At 35.9% G+C, this 23199-nt stretch overlaps 1 protein-coding gene across 3 annotated transcripts in view; it reads right to left on the minus strand.

Moving 5' to 3' along the window:
• LOC127877880 (cerebral cavernous malformations protein 2 homolog) overlaps positions 1-22996 on the minus strand; it is a 33719-nt gene extending 10723 nt beyond the window's left edge. Inside the window, exons 1-9 of one of the 3 annotated variants that reach the window (XM_052424196.1) lie at positions 22917-22996; positions 17113-17256; positions 15286-15369; positions 14134-14232; positions 12555-12642; positions 9595-9641; positions 5803-5941; positions 5081-5102; positions 3923-4004 (exon numbers count right to left, since the gene is read on the minus strand). In XM_052424196.1, the coding sequence (XP_052280156.1) occupies positions 3923-4004; positions 5081-5102; positions 5803-5941; positions 9595-9641; positions 12555-12642; positions 14134-14232; positions 15286-15369; positions 17113-17256 (705 nt within the window). In that variant the 5' untranslated portion in view covers positions 22917-22996. Of the gene's footprint in view, positions 1-3922; positions 4008-5080; positions 5103-5802; positions 5942-9594; positions 9642-12554; positions 12643-14133; positions 14233-15285; positions 15370-17112; positions 17257-22916 lie in introns of all 3 variants that reach the window. The other 2 variants (XM_052424194.1, XM_052424195.1) reach the window with 2 other exon arrangements.
• Between the last annotated feature and the right edge of the window lie 203 nt (positions 22997-23199).

Below are 23199 nucleotides of genomic sequence, written 5' to 3' on the forward strand. Positions count from 1 at the left end.
TCAGAAAACCATTTTACTGTTTCGAGTAACTGTGACCTTGACCTTTGGCCTTGTGACCTGAAAATTAATAGGGGCCATCTGCCAGTCATGATCAATGTGCCTATGAATTTTCATGATCCTAGGCGTTAGCATTCTTGAGTTATCATCCGGAAACCATTTTACTGTTTCAAGTAACTGTGACCTTGACCTTTGACATAGTGACCTAAAAATCAATAGGGGTCATTTGCCAGTCATGATCAATGTACCTATGAAGTTTCATGATCCTAGGCGTAAGCATTCTTGAGTTATCATCTGGAAATTATTTTACTGTTTCGAGTAACTGTGACCTTGACCTTTGACATAGTGACCTGAAAATCAATAGGGGTCATTTGCCAGTCATGATCAATGTACCTATGAAGTTTCATGATCCTAGGCATAAGCATTCTTGAGTTATCATCCGGACACCATTTTACTATTTCAAGTCACTGTGACCTTGACCTTTGACCTAGTGACCTGAAAATCAAAACGAGTCATCTGCCAGTCATGATCAATGTACCCATTAAGTTTCATGATCCTAGGCCTAAGCATTCTTGAGTTATCATCTGGAAACCATTTAACTATTTCGAGTCACTGTGATCTTGACTTTTGACCTAGTGACCTGAAAATCCATAGGAGTCATCTGCCAGTCATAATCAATGTACCTATGAAGTTTTATGATCCTAGGCCTAAGCGTTTTTGAGTTATCATCCAGAAATCATCTGGTGGACGGACCAACGGATGGACTGACCGACAGACGGACCGACCGACCGACATGAGCAAAACAATATACCCCCTCTTCTTCGAATAACTAGTACAAAAGACAGCTATTTCTACTAGCTATGCCGATATAATTTTTTAGGCCAATGCTATGAGGTAACAAATTAAAACAAGAGGGCCTGAAAGGCCAAAGTCGCTAACCTAAGATAACAAGATATTATTGGGACAAATCTTCTGACCAAGTTTCATGAAGATCAGAAAATAAATGTGACCTCTAGAGTGTTAACAAGGTTTTACTATAGCCATATAAAGAAAAATGCCCCACCCCCTGGCAGCCATGTTCTTCAACCAACCGGCATCATTTTTGTTCTCTTCCAAGATATTATTGGGATGAATCTTCTGACCAAGTTTCATGAAGATTGAACAATAAATGTGGCCTCTAGAATGTTAACAAGATTTTACTATAGCCATATAAGAAAAAATGCCCCGCCCCCTGGCAGCCGTGTTTTTCAAGCAAAGGTTACCATTTTTGAACTCATCCAAGCTATCGTTGGGAAAAATCTTTTGAGCAAGTTTCATGAAGGTCTGAAAAATAAATGTGTCCTATATAGTTTAACAAGGTTTTATCATAGCCATATAAGGAAAAATGCTCCGCCCCCTGGCGACCATGTTTTTCAGCCAACCGGCATCATTTTCGAACTCGTCCAAGATATTATTGGGATGAATCTTCTGATGAAGTTTCATGAAGATCAGACAATAAATGTGGCCTCTAGAGTGTTAACAAGATTTTACTATTGCCATATATAGCCAGATAAGGAAAAATGCCCCGCCCCTTGGCAGCCATGTTTTTCAAGCAGACGTAACCATTTTCGAACTCTTTTAAGATATCATGGAGGACAATATTCTGACAAAATTTCAAGAAGATTAGACAATAAATGTGGCCTCTCGAGAGTTAACAAGGCAAATGTTGATGATGCAGGACGCAAGACGGACAAAAGGTGATCAGAAAAGCTCACCATGAGCACGTTGTTCTCAGGTGAGTTAAAAAGTGTATTTATTTACAAATATATGTATTACGTTATTCAAAAGACCAACAATTATGAACAAGAGGGCCATGATGGCCCTGAATCGCTCACCTGACTAACCTTGCTACATCAACTTAAATTCTATCAGACTATGGCTAGCTATATCATGACGTACAAATGGGCAGAACATATAGTAAAAATAATTCCTTTATCAACTTGATAACTCATATAGTTCATATCAATAAATTAAGTTGCACAAGTGGTCAAAAATTGAAGGTCATCAAAGTGCACAAGTACATTTTAAGGAATTGAGTTGAATTATATATTATCCCAACCCAGATTCAATCAAGATAAACATTCTGACAAAATTTAATAAAAATCTGATAAACTGTGACCTATATCGTCTACAGGAAGTCTTACTATGATTTGACCAGATGACCTACTTTATGACCCCAGATGACCCATATACAATCCCAAGCCAGATTTCATTTATTAATTCATTCTGACAAAATTTCATTGACCTCTTTTATCTACACATCTTTTACTAGAATTGGCCCGGTGACCTAATTTTTGACCCCAGATGACCCATATACGATCCAAAATCAGATATTTTCAAGATAAACATTCTGACAATATTTCATTAAGATCAGATGAAAACTATGACCTCTATTGTCTTCACAAGGTTTTTCTATGATTTGACCTAGTGACCTAGTGTTTGACCCCAGATGACCCAAATACAATCCCAACCCAGATTTCATCAAGATTAACATTCTGGCCAAATTTTATTAAGATTGGATAAAAGCTGTGACCTCTACTGTCTACACAAGTTGTGTTTTTTTAACTTTGACCTAGTGACTTAGTTTTTGACCCTAGATGACCCAAATTCGATCCCAACCCAGATTTTAACAAGACAAACATGCTTACCACATTTCATTAAGATTTGATGAAAACTGTGACCTCTATTGTCTACACAAGATTTTTCTATGATTTGACCTAGTGACCTATTTTCTGAACCCAGATGACCAAAAACAATTTCAATCCAGATTTCATCAAGATAAACATTCTGACCAAATTGCATAAAGATTGGATGAAAACTGTGACCTCTATTGTCTACACAAGCTTTTTCTATTATTTGACCTAGTGACCTAGTTTTTGACCCCAGATGACCCAAATACAATCCCAACCCAGATTTTATCAAGATAAACATTCTTACCAAATTTCATAAAGATTGGATGAAAACTGTGACCTATATTGTCTGCACAAGGTTTCTCTATTATTTGACCTTTAAAGATTGGTTGAAAACTGTGATCTCTACTGTCTACACAAACAAATTGATGACAGACGCACACATGAATGACAGAAGCCAGACATCACACGATCACATAAGCTCACCGTGTCACTGTGTGACAGGTGAGCAAAAAATTATTGCATTCTTGCCTTTGCCATCGTTGATATTTTTGTAGATGACAAAAGTAAACTAGAGCTTTGTCACAGTTGTGATGAATACCCCCACATGCCGCATTGACACAGAATATTTTGCATGTTGTCTTAAAAAAAAACAGGGGACACCATGCTCAATTTTTAAAATGCACTAAAAGACCCTGTGACCTAGTTTTTGACATGGCATGGCCCATGTTCGAACTTGACCTACACATCATCTAGATACAACTTCTGACCAGGTTGGTGAAGATCGGATGTAAACTACTTGAATTAGAGAATGGTCACCATGTGCAATGTTTAAAACGCACTAAGTGACCCCATGACCGAGTTTTCGAACTGCCATGACCAATGTTCGAACTTGGCCTAGACATCATCAAGATACAACTTCTGACCAAGTTTGGTGAAGATCGGATGAAAACTACTTGAATTAGAGAGCAGACAACATGCTCAATGTTTAAAACGCACTAAGTGACCTCGTGACCTAGTTTTTAACCCGGCATGACCCATATTCGAACTTGACCTACACATCATCTAGATACAACATCTGACCAAGTTTGGTGAAGATCCGATGAAAACTACTTGAATTAGAGAGCGGACACTTAATACCGACCGACTAACCGACAGACAAGGTCACTCCTATATACTACCCCAAACTTCGTTTATGGGGGTATAATTAAGCAATGTTATTTGACAATATTGAAAGTCAATATATATGACCATACCTGCCACATGTATTTGTGTAATATCTCAGCCTGTGTGGATGTGTCACTGGGAGTGACACTGGGGGGAGGGTGGGGGTCACCACTGCTGAAACATACACTGTGTCATGAACAATAGGTCAGATATAGAAGGCTGCTTACATTATAACCAGCAGAATTATTTTGTGAATTGCCTTTATTCTAAGATCAAATTCAGAAATTTAATCAGTTAGTATTTCATCAATCATATTTAACATGTTTGTTCAAACTTATGTTTACAAAAATGCAATTGCAATTTTCTTAGCACTTGGCCAATCTGCATAAATAAACAACACCGAATATACTTCGTAAATACACACTAAATGTAGTTTTCAGGAATGTTTCCAATTATTATTTATTATTGGAAAACCAGATTAAAAAAAAATATCACATTAATTTTTTTTTCTATAAACAAAAGGGAAATAAAACTGATCTTACCTGAAACTAGAAGAAACAAAATGCAAAATTTGTGCTTTTCTTTAAAGAAATATGTACTTATTGCAGGCAAACTTGAATATGAATTTCAACTTGCATGCAAACCTTATCAGACTTTTCTAAGTACAAAAGAAGGCATAATCATGGTTTAAGGCCTTTCGAGGTTATAGGTCTGACATGGTCAGTGAATATTCATGAAGAACCGATACACAATGTCATACATGTATGTATCATTTTATTTTCACGTCTGCAGTAAAACGAGAGATATAGATTAGTGGCATTGAAATGTTAACAAGAATGTTTTAAGTACAACAGAGGGCATAATTCAGCTAAATTGAGGGTCAGAGGTATGGATTTTTGTTAATGACCTCCACACAATGACCCAAACTCATGTGAGAAGTTTCAATAGATTACCTTTTGAAGAAACAGTTAATATGCCCCTGATCATTCGATTTGGGGGCATAAAAATGGGGCATAATTTTATTACATTCCAGGTCAGAGTTATGGAACTTTGCTTTTGACCTCAAACAATGACCCTGAACACATGTCTTAAGTTTTGATTGAACACCTTTTATAGGACCAGTGATACTGAGATGTAGCAAGTTGACCTTGACCAGAGCATTAAGAGGACGCCAACATTTTAGTGAGTAGAATAACTAAGACTAATTGTTTGATTGTCAAGATAAAAAGTGAAATTTAATAACTTACATGTACATGCTTTTCGTTGATCCTAAAAAATGAAACAGAAACAATTATATTAAGGTGTTTAATGACCTCAAATATAATTTCACCACATACCCTTTATAAGATATTGTAATCGCTATCACAGTAACCCATGAGTTAATCATGGTTATTTTATGATCTTTTTTTAACCGTGACATACACAGTAAACACTGTTTATGACTTCAATGGAAATATAATTCAGCAGAACTTAAGGTGCTCTATCTGAACAAGAAAAACTGTGCAGCCACAGATGCTATAGTAATCTTTCTACACATAACATAAATACATACAAACTAAGGTGCTCATGGTGTAGCAAAAATCTTTTTGTATCCCATGCCAGAGGAAAAAGTGTTTAGATCATGTGAGTCAATAGTGCAGTAAATGAGCCTAGCACTGGAAAACAGGGCTTAATGCATGTGTATAAAGTGTTGTTCAATATAGGCCTGTGCAGGGATGACACTTTCTGCTTTAATGATATTTATCTCAGCAAAAATCCAGTTTAGGTTGAAAATGTTGTGGCTTATTAGCCTGCGTACTTCACTGGCTAATCAGAGACAACACCCAAATGCCTTCAGACCAGTTTACCCAGAAAGCTTAGTAAACTTGTTTTTATACTAGAAAGGGGAAGAATTCTCTGAGTCACTGGTACAGTCAACTGACTTGTTTATGGTTCTATTAACCTGAAGGACAAGAAGTTTTCATATTACCTGTGCCAGGAGTGGAAGTCTTGGGGTCAAATGCTTCAATAGTTCCGTCAATGGTATCCTCTATGAGTTTGATCATTGCGTCCTCATAGACCAGCTGGAAGCAGTAGCCCCACAGACAGTGGACACCCTCTGCTTGCTCCTGGTTACAAAATGTAGATTACATGAGCATTGTTCTGGGAAAAGGGGGTTTAATGCATGTGCATAAAGTGCCCCATATTAGCCTGTGCAGATTAATTAGGAAAGACATTTCCTGCCTTAACTGGATTTTTCCTTAGGACAGACTTCATAACAAGAGCACCACCTTGCGGGTGCAGACCGCTCATCTATTTTTCTTTTTAAAGGTGTAGGGACCTATCTCAATTTCAATCACAAAGGAGGGAGGGGTGGAGTGGAGAGGGATGTATAGTGTGGGGTGTGGTCATTTATTACATTATCTTCCAAAAATGCAAAAAAATGCAAAAAAAAAATGGGGGGGGGATTCTTGGGTGGGATGGTTGGACAGTATTTCAAAAATAAAATAATAAAAAGAAATATTTGTGTTTTTTAACCATGTTTGAAAAAAAACAAGAGATGTGTTTGTCAGAAACACAATGCCCCCTTTTACGCTGCTTTTATTTATTTTTTTTACCTTTGACCTTCAAGGATGACCTTACCCTTGAACTTCCACCACTCAAAATGAGCAGCTTTATGAGAACACCGCTTTGAAATAAAAAAAATGTTGACCTTTGACCTTGAAGGATGACCTTGACCTTGAAGGATGACCTTGACCTTGAACTTCCACCACTCAAAATGTGAAGCTTCATGATAACGCTGCTTTGAAATTATTTTTTGACCTTTGACCTTGAAGGATGACCTTGACCTTGAAGAATGACCTTGACCTTGAACTTCAACTACTCAAAATGTGCAGCTTCATGAGAACGTCGCTTAAAAAAAATTAAAAAATGACCTTTGACATTGAAGGATGACCTTGACCTTGAAGGATGACCTTGACCTTGAACTTCCACCACTCAAAATGTGCAGCTTCATGAGAACGTCACTTTGAGACTTTTTATTTTTATTTTTTTTACCTTGAAGGATGACCTTGATCTTGAACTTCCAACACTCAGAATGTGCAGCTTCATGATAACGCTGCTTTGAGTTTTTTTATATTTTTTTTTACCTTTAACCTTGAAGGATGACCTTGACCTTGAACTTCCACCACTCAAAATGTACAGCTTCATGATTATGCCGCTTTGATTTTATTTTTTTTTACCTTTGATCTTGAAGGATGACCTTGACCTTGAAGAATGACCTTGACCTTGAACTTCCACCACTTAAAATGTGCAGCTTGATGAAAACGCCGCTTTGATTTTATTTTATTGTGACCTTTGACCTTTAAGGATGAACTTGACCTTAAAGGATGACCTTGACCTTGAACTTCCACCACTCAAAATGTGCAGCTTCATGAGAACGCCGCTTTAAATTTTTCTTTAATTTTTTTTTTACCTTGAAGGATGACATTGACATTGAACTTCCACCACTCAAAATGTGCAGCTTCATGAGATACACCTGCATGCCAAATATCAAGTTGCTACCTTTAATATTAAAAAAGTTATGGCCAATGTTAAAGTTTTCGGACGGACAGACGCCATATATTTGACATTTGACCTTGAAGGATGACCTTGACCTTCACCTTTCACCACTCAAAATGTTCAGCGCGATGAGATACACCTGCATGCCAAATATCAAGTTGCTATCTTCAATATTGAAAAAGTTATGGTCAATGTTAAAGTTTTCGGACAGACAGACACCATAAATTTGACATTTGACCTTGAAGGATGACCTTGACCTTCACCTTTCACCACTCAAAATGTTCAGCTCCATGAGATACACATGCATGCCAAATATCAAGTTGCTATCTTCAATATTGAAAAAGTTATTGCCAATGTTAAAGTTTTCGGACAGACAGAAACCATAAATTTTACATTTGACCTTGAAGGATGACCTTGACCTTGACCTTTCACCACTAAAATGTGCAGCTCCATGAGAAACACATGCATGCCAAATATCAAGTTGCTATCTTCAATAATGAAAAGTTATTGCCAATGTTAAAGTTTTCAGACAGACAGAAACCATAAATTTTACATTTGACCTTGAAGGATGACCTTGACCTTGACCTTTCACCACTCAAAATGTGCAGCTCCATGAGATACACATGCATGCCAAATATCAAGTTGCTATCTTCAATATTGAAAAAGTTATGGCCAATGTTAAAGTTTTTTCAGACAGACTGACTGACATACTGACGGACAGTTCATCTGCTATATGCCACCTTACCAGGGGCATAAAAATTATTTTTTTGGGGTGGTGGGTGGAGGGGTATAGTGTGAGGGTATGGTGATCATTTATTAGATGATCTTTAATTAAAAAATGGGATGGCCATCCATGGGGGATGGTTTGGGTGGAGTCTATTGTGGTATGTCAGGTAAGAGTTGTTTTGTCAAAGTATCAATCGAATCTAATCATAAATAAAGAAGTTATGGCAATTTTAGCAAAATTTAATAATTTGACCTTGTGAGTCAAGGTCATTCAAAGGTCAAGGTAAAATTCAACTTGCCAAGTACAGTACCCTCACGATAGCATGAAAGTATTTGAAGTTTAAAAGCAATAACCTTGATACTTTAGAAGTCAAGTGGATCTAAACACAAAATGCAACCTTATATTCAAAGTTACTAATTAAAAAAAGGGCCATTATTCCATAAAAATGACAACCAGAGTTATGCAACTTGTCCTTTACTGTCCCCTTATGATAGCTTGCGAGTGTTCCAAGTATGAAAGCAATATCTATGATACTTTAGGGGTAAAGTGGACCAAAACACAAAACTTAACCAAATTTTCAAGTATAACGTGCCCATAATTCCGTCAAAATGCAAGTCAGAGCTACATAACTTTGCCTGCACAGTCCCCTTACGATAGTTAGTAAGTGTTGCAAGTATGAAAGCAATAGCTTTGATACTAAAGGAATAAAATGGACCTAAACACAAAACTTAATTAATTTTTTTCAATTTTCTAAGTATAAAAAGGGCACATAATTCTGTCAAAATGCAAGCCAGAGTTATCTAACTTTGCCTGCCCAGTCCCCTCATGATAGTAAGTAAGTGTACCAAGTTTGAATGCAATAGCATTGATACTTTATGAGAAAAGTTGACCTAAACGCAAAACTTAACCGTACGCCGACGCCAAGGTGATGACAATAGCTCATAATTTTTATTAAAAAAATAGATGTTTTAAAAAACGAAAACTTCCATAAAAGCAGAAGTTGTCTTCCCTTATTAGCCTTGCTGACTGCACAGGCTAATCTGAGACAACACTTTACACACATGCATTCAGCCCAGTTTTCCCAGAACAAGGCTCATATAAATACTGCAAGTCTTTAGTCTTTGAAATCAGCAGGTCCATCAAGTCAGCACAAGTACTATATCATTATATGATTACTTAAGATGGCAAAACTGTTACAAGGCTTTAAATTTAAATAATCTAAGCAAGACTTCTTTAAAATTGACCAGTGCAGTGCTTAGGAACTTGTGCACATTTTGATCACTAAAAGCGAGTTTGCTTCTCTTATTAAACAAAATCTCTCATTGGTCAGTTAATGACGCATGGTTGATAATAATATTATACCAGCAGTCACATCAACAATAAATTACAATATTATATTTCAAGTTTTACAAGCGCAGAGTTGCATCCATACTATATTAAAAGATGATAATTCAAGTAATATGTGAGATTTCCAGATGATCACTTATAACATACCTGACTATCACAGAGAAGCACTGTCATGTTGACAATTTCTGGGGTGCCTGAAAGAATCTTATTCTATTTAAATCCACAGCAAATCATTTTATTTCACTTTATGTTTATATGCTAAAAATCTCCCACATACACGTATGTTTCCCTCGGTATTCTGAAAACCAGCTAACTTACATATCATAATGCTTATAACCAAACATAAATTTACTCGTTACCTTAATAATTGTAACAAAAGTTTGCGCACTATATATTGTTAAAGAGTCATCAAATTCATTTAAACAAATCAAAACTGTAAAAATTGCAATTCAATATCGATACTTTTTTCACTAAAAACAAATTGGTCACATAGATAAAGCATAATTATATCTGTAATTAGCTAGATAAATACCATGGATGATCTAACATTCACAGCACAGTGTTCACCTTTTTAAACATTTGATGCAATTTGTGGAATTTCTACAAAAAATATTTATTAAAATGAACTTAACATCACACATCAAGTAACATGACAATATCAAAATTATAGCAACATCAGTGTACACTATTCAGTGAAATATTTTTTCACATGGGGTAAACTAAATACCATTGGCAACTTAGAGGGGGTAATCATGTCACAAACAAGATGGGGATGTACATGCCAAGAGAGGTATTTTTCACCATTTTATACGCTTTATTACTTTCATTACAGCAATATCAGCAAGAATGTGATCAGTGTTTATATATAATATAAATATTCGCTCTATATCTCGTTTTTACTTGCTGCAAAATATATAAATGGCTCAAAAAAATTCAGCTCCCACTAAGCAAATTCGTTGGGAGTAAAGTCGAGATAAAGAGTGAATAATAATACGAAATAAACGCTTATCATTTTCTTGCAGACATGGCTGTAAAGTGAAGATAAATAAAAGTAATAAAGGGTGTAAACCATCTTGGTTGTAAAATTATTACCCCCTTTGCTAAAATGCTTGATCCATTAATAAATGAAACAACCTTTAACAGCTGGTTATACAGTAGTTTCACCCTCAACCATGGCTGTGACTGCCAATTTGAACAATTTCATCCAAACCATTGCTTTGCTGCCAAATAGAACAATTTCACCCTCAACCATTGCTATGTCTACAAAGTGTAACAGTTTCACCTTCAATCATTGCTATATCTGCCAAAAAGCACAGTTTAACCCTCATAATTGCTATATCTGCCAAGTAGAAAAATGTCATCCTCAACAACTGCTGTGTCTTTCAAGTAAAACAGTGTCACTCTTGACCATTGCTATGTCTGCAAAGTGGAACATTTTCACTCTTGACGTTTGCTATGTCTGCCAAGTAGAACAATTTCACCCTCAACCATGGTTGTGTCTGCCAAATACTAGTATTACATTTTTGAGGCATGCACTGTGAAAGAAAGTTTGTTAGTATTCTCAAAATGAATATAAAGAAGAAAGCTAGATTATCACAAAACAAAAAGGGCCAAGGCACTCACATGAGACCATAAGACCTCACATAGAAACATTATCAGGTTTTGTCAACACTTACAAACCTTTCCATGAAATAATGTTGTTTGAAATAAAATCAGCTAATTACCTACTTTAATGATTCCATACACATTTATCTGTGACAGTCTGCTTAAAACATAGCATTATTGGCACTGAACCACAGTCTTTGATTGAACCTAAGAGTAATCATGACATAAAATATATGACACAACTAATTGATCATGACAAACCAGGATTGGCACAACCTACTGACTTTTATATAAACGATTATTATATCTTATCACGCATATGACATAAACCATTAACTGAGAAATACAATGTTTTTGGCAGCAGTATACATTTGAACTTATTTTTAACATAGCATTCACATCTGTTTCTGACTCTCCTAATGAATGAAAGAAATGGTTTTGTTAGCTCTTTCACACTAATAAAGCAAAGTGAAAATGGATATTATGCAACCAGCATAAAATCAGAACAGCCTGCAAGTGACTTGCAATCTGTTCAAGTTTGATGCTGTTTATCAGTATCTTAGGGTTGGAATGAAGCCTTTAAAAATTAAATCTAGAAAGAAAAGTCTGAAATTTCATTTGATTTTCTAAGGGACTACAAACGGGTAAATATATCTGAACAGGAAAGGGTTAACAAACATTTACAACCATTCCCCTACTGTGTGTGACTGCCAGTATATGCCTATATCTGAACAGGAAAGGGTTAACAAACATTTACAACCATTCCCCTACTGTGTGTGACTGCCAGTATATGCCTATATCTGAACAGGAAAGGGTTAACAAACATTTACAACCATTCCCCTACTGTGTGTGACTGCCAGTATATGCCTATATCTGAAAAGGAAAGGGTTAACAAACATTTACAACCATTCCCCTACTGTGTGTGACTGCCAGTATATGCCTATATCTGAACAGGAAAGGGTTAACAAACATTTACAAACCATTCCCCTACTGTGTGTGACTGCCAGTATATGCCTATATCTGAAAAGGAAAGGGTTAACAAACATTTACAACCATTCCCCTACTGTGTGTGACTGCCAGTATATGCCTATATCTGAACAGGAAAGGGTTAACAAACATTTACAACCATTCCCCTACTGTGTGTGACTGCCAGTATATGCCTATATCTGAACAGGAAAGGGTTAACAAACATTTACAACCATACTCCTACAGTGTGTGACTGCCAGTATATGCCTATATCTGAACAGGAAAGGGTTAACAAACATTTACAACCATTCCCCTACTGTGTGTGACTGCCAGTATATGCCTATATCTGAACAGGAAAGGGTTAACAAACATTTACAACCATTCCCCTACTGTGTGTGACTGCCAGTATATGCGTATATATGAACAGGAAAGGGTTAACAAACATTTACAACCATTCCCGTACCATGTGTGACTGCCAGTATATGCGTATATATGAACAGGAAAGGGTTAACAAACATTTACAACCATTCCCGTACCATGTGTGACTGCCAGTATATGCTGCCCATCCTCGTCCACATAGCACACCTGAGCAATGTCATGCAGCTTGTAGTGTTGTAGCTCATCCTAGAGAGGCAACATTGAAATGAGCTCACTCTGGGATAATGGGGTATAATGCATGTGCGTGGCACACAGGCTTATCAGGGACAACACTTTCCACCTTAACTGAATATTCACAAAGACTTTTTTCATTTTAACAAAAACAACCAATAAAGCAGAAAGAATTGTCCCTATTTGGTAAGAGCAGACTGCACAAGCTAATCTTAGAAGACACTTTATGCGCATTCATAAAACACCATTTTCCAAGACTGACACTGAAATCATGTTTTTCATGTAAATGTTAAATATGAGACCATTTGTTTGCTCATATGTAATGCATACATGTATCTGCATATAAAACTTTATCAATGCTTTTATTTTTGCGCTAAATACAAGATGAAGACATCAGATTGCAAAGTTTTTTTTAAGTATTATAAAAATAAAACATGCATGCCCCCCATATTGGCTGTCAGTTGTAGTGGCAGCCATTGTGTTAATACATTTTTTGTCACTGTGACCTTGACCTTTGACCTAGTGACCTGAAAATCAATATGGGTCATCTGCAAGTTATGATCAATGTACCTATGAAGTTTCGTGATCCTAGGCCTAATTATTCTTGAGTTATCATCAGGAAACCATTTTACTGTTTTGAGTCACTGTGACCTTGACCTTTGACCCAGTGACCTGAAAATCAATAGGGGTCATCTGCCAGTCATGATCAATGTACCACTATGAAGTTTCATGATCCTAGGTGTAAGCATTCTTAAAATATCATCCGGAAACCATTTTACTGTTTCGAGTCACTGTGACCTTAACCTTTGACCGAGTGACCTGAAAATCAATAGGGGTCATCTGCCAGTCATGATCTATGTACCTATGAAGTTTCATGATACTAGGTGAAAGCATTCTTGAGTAATCATCCGGAAACCATTTTACTGTTTTGAGTCACTGTGACCTTGACCTTTGACCTAGTGACCTGAAAATCAAAAGGGGTCATCTGTCAGTCATGATCAATGTTCCTATGAAGTTTCATGATCCTAGTTGTAAGCATTCTTGAGTTATCATCCGAAAACGATTTTACTATTTCGAGTCACTATGACCTTGACCTTTGACCAAGTGACCTGAAAAAGCAATAGGGGTCATCTGCAAGTCATGATCAATGTACCTATGAAGTTTCATGATCCTAGTTGTAAGCATTCTTGAGTTATCATCCGGAAACCATTTTACTATTTCGAGTCACTGTGACCTTGACCTTTCACCTAGTGACCTGAAAATCAATAGGGGTCATCTGCCATTCATGATCAATGTACCTTTGAAGTTTCATGATCCTAGGCTTAAGCATTCTTGAGTTATCATCCGGAAACCATCTGGTGGACAGACCGACGGACGGACCTACCGACAGACATGTGCAAAACAATACACCCCCTCTTCTTCGAAGGGGGGCATAATAAATAGAGGGAGGCATTTTAAAAAGTTTGATAGATCATTTTGAAATATATTATATATGATGTGACCTACCTCTGCACCATCGCGCCTGGTGATCTTGATGGACTCTGTACCTAGGTGCAGCACAGCGTCCTGATCTGTGCTCAACTGTAGAGGTACAAGTCCCTGCTTCTACAACACAACAATTCAGGTCTAAAGCAACAAACTAGGTCAGTTACATGTATGTATCATTAAAGAATTTTGTTTTTGAATATCATGGCATTTATATCAATTCAAGATTTCAATTACTGGTTATAACCAATTACATATGACCATGGCAATAAATGCATTATAATTATGAAATGCTACATTGGTGTTAAATATCATAATTGAGACTTTTGAGTAGCACTTTCAAAAAGCATATGAAGATAACAAAATCTAACTGCAGAGCTGTCAGCTTGAGTTTTAAAGTAAAAAAAGTAATAGACAAGCCTTCTTCAAAGGTATGGCAAAGACTGATGCATACAAGAATGAATCTTATGGATTACAGCACTTTTCAGTGTGGTCAAAATTTCTGGTTCGATCAAAAAGGAATATACTTCCCAGAGCAACAGGCATTTCTTAAAATCTAATGAGAACTTTTCTTTTAATTTATTATAATGACGTTTCTTCGGTATATTTTTTATATCATAATGTCCTTTCTTTGGCATATTTATATAAATTATGTTCCTCAGTACATTTAACATACTAACCTTCATACTGTTTATGTTTTATACCTACCTTTCCTCTGTGGTAACTGACTTTTCTTGATACACTGACCTTTTTACTGTATATTTATAAAGTGACCTTATCCATACTTATTGCCTTACCTTTTCAGTGTCCTATTATCCACTTTTTCTATGATTATTTTATCAACTGACCTTTTCTCTGCCAATGTATCGCCCTTTTCTTTGCCTATTTATTCACTAACCTTTTGTCTGTTTATTTATTGACTGACCTTTTCCTTGTACATTTATCTCTGAACTCATCTCTGACTATACCTACTACCCTTTTCCCTGCATATTTATTGTAATATCTTTTTTTCTTGCTATATTTTATCAATCTAACCTTATCTCGTTTTATCTTAAGCACTGATATTTACTCAGTATATTTATTGTACTAACCATTTGTTGGTGTATTTATTGTTGTGACCTATGCTCTGTTCATATATCTTTCTGTCTTATTCTCTGTCTTTATTAAACTGACCTTTCCCCTGTCTATAATCTTTAAGACCTCTGTTCTGTTGGTTGTGTCTGTGTGCCCCGGCACTCCTGGGATATCGCCCAGGTACTGAAAATATTAGCCTCGTTCTGCGAAAATTGGGCTAAATGCTGTGGGTAAAATACGCATGTGCAGTCTGCACAGGCTTACTAGGGACGACACTTTCCTGATGGACTGCATTTTCGGTGAGAAGAGACTTTTTAAAACAAAAATTCAATTAAAGGGGAAATGTCTATCCTGATAAGCCTGTGCCGAATGCACAGGATACTCTGGGGTGACACTTTATGAACATGAACTAAGCGCAGTTCCCTCAGGAACTGAAAGACATGGACGAAGAAAAAAGCAGAACTGAGTCTGTCTAGATGAAATGAACACCATCATCAAGTGCATGTTCACAACTTAACAGCCACATGACATCTCCCATCAACTGACCAGACTAGAACAGGAGATCATCTCGCTGCAAACAGGGCACACTTCACTAAACCAATACATGCAAAAGAGATCGCTTGATATCTTCTCCAAAGTACCCCTGTGGGGCAAGAAAAAAATATTGAACACATTCTAAAGGAATCCAGGGACCACCCACCACCGACAGAAAATGTATGGGTGGAACCTATAAACCTGCTGAAGAAGCTGTATGAACATTTGGGAGCTCCACAGAAAGCCAACTGTTTTATCCTTGCGTCCAGACTCAATTAAAAGCAAGGAAAGAGAAGAAGAACAAGAAAGAAAGGCACAGAGGTTAAAGAAGTGTGGACCCTTACAATGAAAGGTACCTGCTCCGGCTCAAAGGACATTACTGAAGTTGCTTTACATTATGCTTGGCCTTTAGTAGAAAAGGGAACTTTTTTCTTTAATTAGCTGAGAAGGAAGCCAGTCATATCAGAACTTAAATGGTAGAAGACTTGAATCCTCAACTGCCTTGATAGTTTATTTTTTTATTATTTTTTTTAGCTTGATTACACTAAATTAAGAATGCTCATGGAGACACTTCCTCGCCTCTTTTCCTCGTAAAACCAGAACTTGTTGTTTTAAGAAACATAATATCTTGATGTTATCTTGAGAAAGCAACCACATTGGGATTGGAAGCTGGGCCCTCATGATCACTGGGCGTACACCATATTCACTACCCAACCATGACTGCCAACAGAGTAGGCGAATTCCCCAACCTATTGGTATGTCAGATGGATAAATGTATACATTTGTGACTTTATATCCGGATAGCTTTGACATTTGATTTTAATGTAATAGTCTTCTCAACACAGTGGCAGATCCCCCCCACCCCCTGAAAAAAATAAACATAAACTGTAACATCTTATGAAGAGCTACATGTATTGAAACAAGCTCAACATAAAACACTTTTAGCATATCTACCATATAATATCCTTATAAATCAAGAAAAGTAATTCAAAGAGACATCATGATGGATGTACCACTGCAATGCACTTGAATGTTACCATTGTTTATACCAAGCACTGAAGACATTTTGGTGATCAAATCAAAGTTGGATTGACATCAAAGCATGTTTGTAGAGAAAAATACAAGACAATATTGCATAATGTTTGTTGGAAACAATGATGGGTTAGCACCAAAGTGTAAAGCAACAACACTAAACAAACTAAAGTTAAATGATCCACATCATACAAAAATGGGTCTTATGCCATATGCATAAGCGCAGTCTGGTCAGAAGCTACCCTCTTCACTATAATTTCATTTAAGGTTTTTGGTTTCAACAGAAATGGTAGCTCCTAGCCAGCTTGCAAGAATGCCATCAGATAATGGCTTAAGAGACAGCCTCTCGCTTAAAGGTACCTTTATTTCAAATTCTACCCGGTGGTCAGGGTTGTCCTGCAGCAGGGTCATCTCATGGTCAAGTCCTGTCGTGGTCAGTGCTATGTGGCGCAGTGGACGGCGGCTCTCTAGAAGAGAGTTAACTGAGGCACGTGAGCCCCACATCTGAAACACAAATGGAATGTTAATTGTACTGCCATATACAGATAGATATACTGGCTTACATATGTTTTAGTGTGTTAAAAGGGACCTATTTCAGTTTGCCATTGCTCATATAAAAAACTATAACAGGAGAGAACAAACTACACACACACAAATCACACAAAAAACCAAAGGCTGACTGTAGCTCACCTGACAACCAAAGGAACAAAACTGTTTAAAGCTTTATCAGCTTTTGTTGTATACAAAAATATCCTTTAAATTCTGATGATGATACAATATGAGAAAATATTCTAAGCAAGTTTCATGATGATTAGTAAAAAAATCTAGAGCCTAAGAGTGTTTGAACCAGCGAACTAGAAATGAATACCAGATGACCCTGTTTTGAAATACAATATGTTAATTGACCAATATCAATGGAGCAAATGGTCGGACATACCGGTAGTTAGTTAAAGCTTTGGCAATATATATGACTTTAAATGTTCACAAGTTTTCTCTAGTTTGACCTTTTGACCTTCATTTTTGACTCAACATGATCCAGTTCCAATTAAGCTGAGATATACATGTAATTGGGACTAAAGTTCTGACCAAAGTTTATGAAGACGATTAATGTGGCTTCTAGAATGCTCAAAACCTAATTAATTTGCATTTATAATAAATCATTTGAATGATCATTTGCATGATTTCAGCACTGGTGTTTAGTTAAAAGTAGGTTATGTTCATTTGAAAGTAGGTCATGTTCAGTAGAAAGTAGGTCATGTTCAGTAGAAAGTAGGTCATGTTTACTCTAATATGGTATGAAGATTATTATAAATCACACTCCATATAATATATTTTTTTTTTTGAGGGTATAATGGGTTGTGTCTTCATTTATAAGATGATCTTTAAAAAAAAAAAAAAAAAAAAAAAAAATGGGGGGGGGGGGCGGCAGGGATTCTGGGTTGGGGCGTGGAGTTTTGTTTGGGTGGAATCTATTGTGGTATTCAGGTAAGTGTTGTTTTGTCAAAGTATTAATAAAAACTGATCATAAATAAAGAAGTTATGGCAATTTAAGCAAAATGTTCAATTATACGGTTGTCTGCTCTTGTTTATAGGTTGGAGTCATGTTGGTAAACAAGTATGCAAAATATGAAAGCAATATGTCAAGGGAAACAGGAAATATTTGGGGTAGTACGCAAACTTTAACATAAATTTATCAATAATATGCATATTCTAAGTATAAAAGGGGCAATAATTCTGTCAAAATGCTTGATACAGTTGTCTGCTCTTGTTTATAGGTTGGGGTCATGATGGTAAACAAGTATGCAAAATATGAAAGCAATATGTCACGGGACATTGAACAAATTTGGGGTAGTACGAAAACTTTAACATTTGCACAAAAACGAAAACGCCGACACCGGGTTGAGTAGGATAGCTCCACTTTATATATTTCATATATAATAGTCGAGCTAAAAATGTGTTAAAAGTTCTTAATTTCTTACATCTTTGTAAACATCAGAACAACACAAACAAAATTTTCTTACTTTTATTTTTTTAAACATGCCAAAGTATCAATCAATCAGAAGGGCCAGACCAATAAGAAACATTTAACATTAAATACTCTAACCCGGTATTCTCTCAGGTCCTCTATTCTCGCGGTATTGCATTAATGCCCTCTGGCTTTTGCCTAATAGCACATATGTGCGACCTACTTGTAAAATCTGCCTTGCTAGCATTATTAATAAAATACATTTTTAAAAAGTATGGAAGACATCATTTTAAGCCCAAATCTACTCAAAATCTATCTTGACACAAAATTTCTCTTTCAACTTCTTCACAGTGACACTTTTTAGGTTTAGAGTGTTTGTCTGCTTGTGGATTCTTGGAAAATGTAATCAATATTGACTAAACTCTTTAGGTTGCGCACATTTACTTCGATTATTTACGCAGTCAGACTCAAGGAATATTCTCAATTAAATTGATTCTAAAAGAACCATTATGGACAGTATTCGACAATAACTGTGATAATTATTCATTTGTGTATTAAATTACATTATTTAAACTGATATAAACTAAATAGATTGTTGCATTAACGGTATGTCAGATCATTGTTAATACATGTTTGAATAGTGCTGTCCTATTTACTGTGGAAATACCCGATGTGATGATAAATAAGGACAGACAGTGGTGTATTTGTTGTTGTGACTTTAGTTAATATTTATTGATTTCATTGTCAAAAAGAAATTCTGAAACAAAGTAAACTAAAATATGATTTTCTATTCAGTAATTTATCTGATATATAAACAGGGCTTTTTTTCCTGACTTTGTGAAGTGGCCCTGGCCCCTCACTTTGTGAAAAAAATGAGTCGCGAACTTGTCAAAATTGTGAAAAATTGAGTCGCAAACTTTTCAAAATTGTGAAAAATTGAGTCGTGAACTTCTTAAATATGTGAAAAAACGAGTCGCGAACTTCTTAAAATTGTGAAATTCAAAGTTCAATGCATTAGTATAGTTAAAGCATGTTAAACACTTGAATATTATCAAAATTTCCTTAAATAATGCAATAAAGACATATTTTCCTTCTATGAATACTGTATTTGATACAATAACAACACATATACATATATCCGATTTGCAAAACATTCATGTACCAAATGCAACTAAAATACCTGGTCCCAACACTTCTTTACCACAGAAATAACATTTATAAACAAAGAACATTTCAAGGGCACATAACTCAGACATGTTCTGGACTTTACAGCTTTAGAACTCTGTTCTTTTTACTCTTAAATATGTCAATAATTCTCTCAATATCTGAAGAGGAAAATTCCTTCTATATGATTATTTTCATGTTCTGTGAGCCTGACCCTTGCTAGTGCAGGATGATCTCCCTGGGAGGTTGTGATTTGATCTGAAACATTAGGTATTCATTGAACAACAGTACTTTTGTAAGAAATGTAAACGAGTTATTTTATGTTTCAAATTTTTTCACAAAGCATAAATAGACTACATACAAATTTTGAATCATGAATATGCGTCATGAATATGCATTTAAATTATAAAAAAACATAGATGAAGGGACCACATTATTACCAAGATTTACAATCGTAAACAGATACGAATAAGAAGTCTCGGTCATCAATACTAGGGGACGTTTTGACTTGGGACCGTTTTGACTAACTTCCATCAATACATAAGCTGCGGCAGATGCTTTCACTTTTATCAAATAACTTTCCTTATAATGTTATCAATGTGCATGTTTCAAGACTTACCGTTCTGTAGAAAGCTTTTGTTTCTTCACTGTTATCCTAATTTCAATAAATCGGGATAATTTTGCATTTTTTTCATTTTCTTCATGTAGTAACGAGCGTTCCGCATCGCCATTTTTTTATAATGGCGTTGCTTGGCAGAGCTTTTACTATTAACGCCGGTTTTACCGGTTACACAACACTTTAAAATCGATTAAAACAAGCAAACATCGGTAAAGCGAGTCGACAATTACTCGCGAATTCGGAATTAAAAACGAGGTTATGAAACTTATATTTCTGTTCCGAAATGGCCGTTTTTGACAGTTTTGAGCACGAAAAGTTTGTTTTTCACGATTTAAAATGGCCATTTTTGTAAATATTCACGGCCATGTCAGGTTTGTGAATTGGCCGTGTCAAAATTGTGAAATGTCCGTCCACGGCCAATCACAAAGAAGGAAAAAAAGCCCTGATAAACATGGCATTTAGACACTAATGATTATTTATTTATTTCCACAAGAACCACAGATTAAAGGCAACATATTTCTATGGGAAGATGAATCTAGTGCGCAAATTGCCAAAATATTCAACATTTAAATAAAGTTCATGTTGTCATGTCCAAGAATAGACATTTTCCTATAATCTAACAAATCAAACACATGTTTTCAAAATTATTTCACTAACAAACTGAAAATCTCAGATGTATTCATGGGGAGATTTAGATCATCTGCTATACAGGCTACAGAGAATAGCGCACAGTCTTTACAATTTGAGTCTTTAGGCATACATGCCAGAATTTTTCAGGTCCAAATCGGGACTTTCCATAAAAAATTGTCGGGACATTTTACCAAAAAGCGGGACACCTAAAACGATCAATCATTCCACCATTTCTATATACTCAAGTCAACAGTCAGTTTATTACTAACAAAAACCCAATCTTGACGATAAATGTGTGTTCAGAATTTCGTGAACACAGATGTTCTCCATTTTCCGGAAGTAAACACACTCCATAAATTAAAATGAGGGGTATCCCTTTATGCCTCGATTTGTCATCCAATTGGTACAGGGATATCCCCTTGAACATATGTAAATCGCGTGACACGATGTGAGTGCATCGAGCACTGTTCTTATTCAACCAATCGTAAATTGACTCTTAATTTAGATTGATGCAATATGTACAAACTATTTCCTGAAAATAAGTCGAAAACGAAAGGTAATTTGTGAGAAACATCAATGTATATTGGTCATCATTCAATTTGTTTGATGTACAAAATAAGTGTTTTGACAGGATTTATAACCTTAGGTTGTATAATACACAGGATAAAAGTATCATTGGACTTGATTGGGCCATGAAATACAAACGCAGGTGGCGTTCATTTCTGTACAATACATCTTTCGATAGCAATTAGCGACCCCTATCATAAAAACACCATGGTGTGAATGCTGATTAAATCAATTAGTTGCCGATAAATCGCTGATACAGTGTCAAAAACAACACTGGTGCACTCGAGAAGTAGAAGTGGGTTGTTAATTGGGGGCAATAAAGGGATTAGCAATGATAAGTTTTAGCCAGAAAGGACTCGAAAAGCGAATTTTATTGGGAACTTATAGACCTTATATTGTTTTTAACGAATGTCGGGACAAATCGTCTCATATTGGGATGCCGAGACAAAGAGCCCAAAAGCTGGACTGTCCCGCCGAGATCGAAACGTCTGGCATGTATGCTTTAGGGCATTGTTAAACTTATAAATGACTGGGGGTAATTATATTACTTGTTTGAAGGATCACAGAAACATAAAAACATTACTCAACAACATCAGATGTCTTCAGTTCAGTTTCTTCCCCAGAACCATCCCAGTGTGGAACAGACTATCAGCCACAGTAGCTGAGGGCCCCCCTTTGGTATCCTTCAAGAGGGAGCTAGCGATGCTGCATTTTTAACAAGGGGCTTCACTCCCAGCCAGTTGTATGACCAGCTGGGATTCTCTCTCTTTTTCTTTCCTTTTACTATGCATCTATTCTTATTATTCCTAATTTAAATATATAGTATTGTGTTCTTTATTGGTATTATCTCTTCTACCATTATATACTCTGAATATATACAATTATATTGTACTTAATTTGTATCACCTCATGTATTTTTTTATATAATCTATCTTTCTATCCATCTTTTTACTTTTGTATTAAGCGCCACCACCCGTTGAGCAATTGTCAAGTTTGACTGGTCAACGTAACCGATGTAGATGTAGAAAAGCAATTACCATTACTTGAAAAAGGTTATGTTTTGTTGGAAAGATTTATCGATAAAATTTTATCATTTTTTTATGGAACTAATTGGTTATTTTGTTCAGAAAAAAAAACACAATTTATAAAAGAGGTAGTTATTCAATACATAAAGACGGACGGTGACTGACCACAATAACAAAACTAAATAATACTAACATCTTAATTTGATTAAAATAAATACTGTTTATGTTTTTGTTGTTGTTGTTTTAGTTGTTGTTGTTGCACTTGTATTTCTATTTCCGGATTGACTGGTTCCCATTTAACTATTGCAGTTCGCCCCGATTAAGATTCGCCTTATCTGTTCGCACAATGTTTCGTTCGCAATGAGAAAGCATACATTATACGTGTGAAACGATACATAGTTCAATCCACGTTAATTTTATTAAATGTAAGACAGAAAATGCATCCAGTTGCATATAACAACATAATTATCTTTAAA

Source organism: Dreissena polymorpha, chromosome 4 (assembly GCF_020536995.1).
Source record: "Dreissena polymorpha isolate Duluth1 chromosome 4, UMN_Dpol_1.0, whole genome shotgun sequence".
Taxonomy (NCBI): domain Eukaryota; kingdom Metazoa; phylum Mollusca; class Bivalvia; order Myida; family Dreissenidae; genus Dreissena; species Dreissena polymorpha.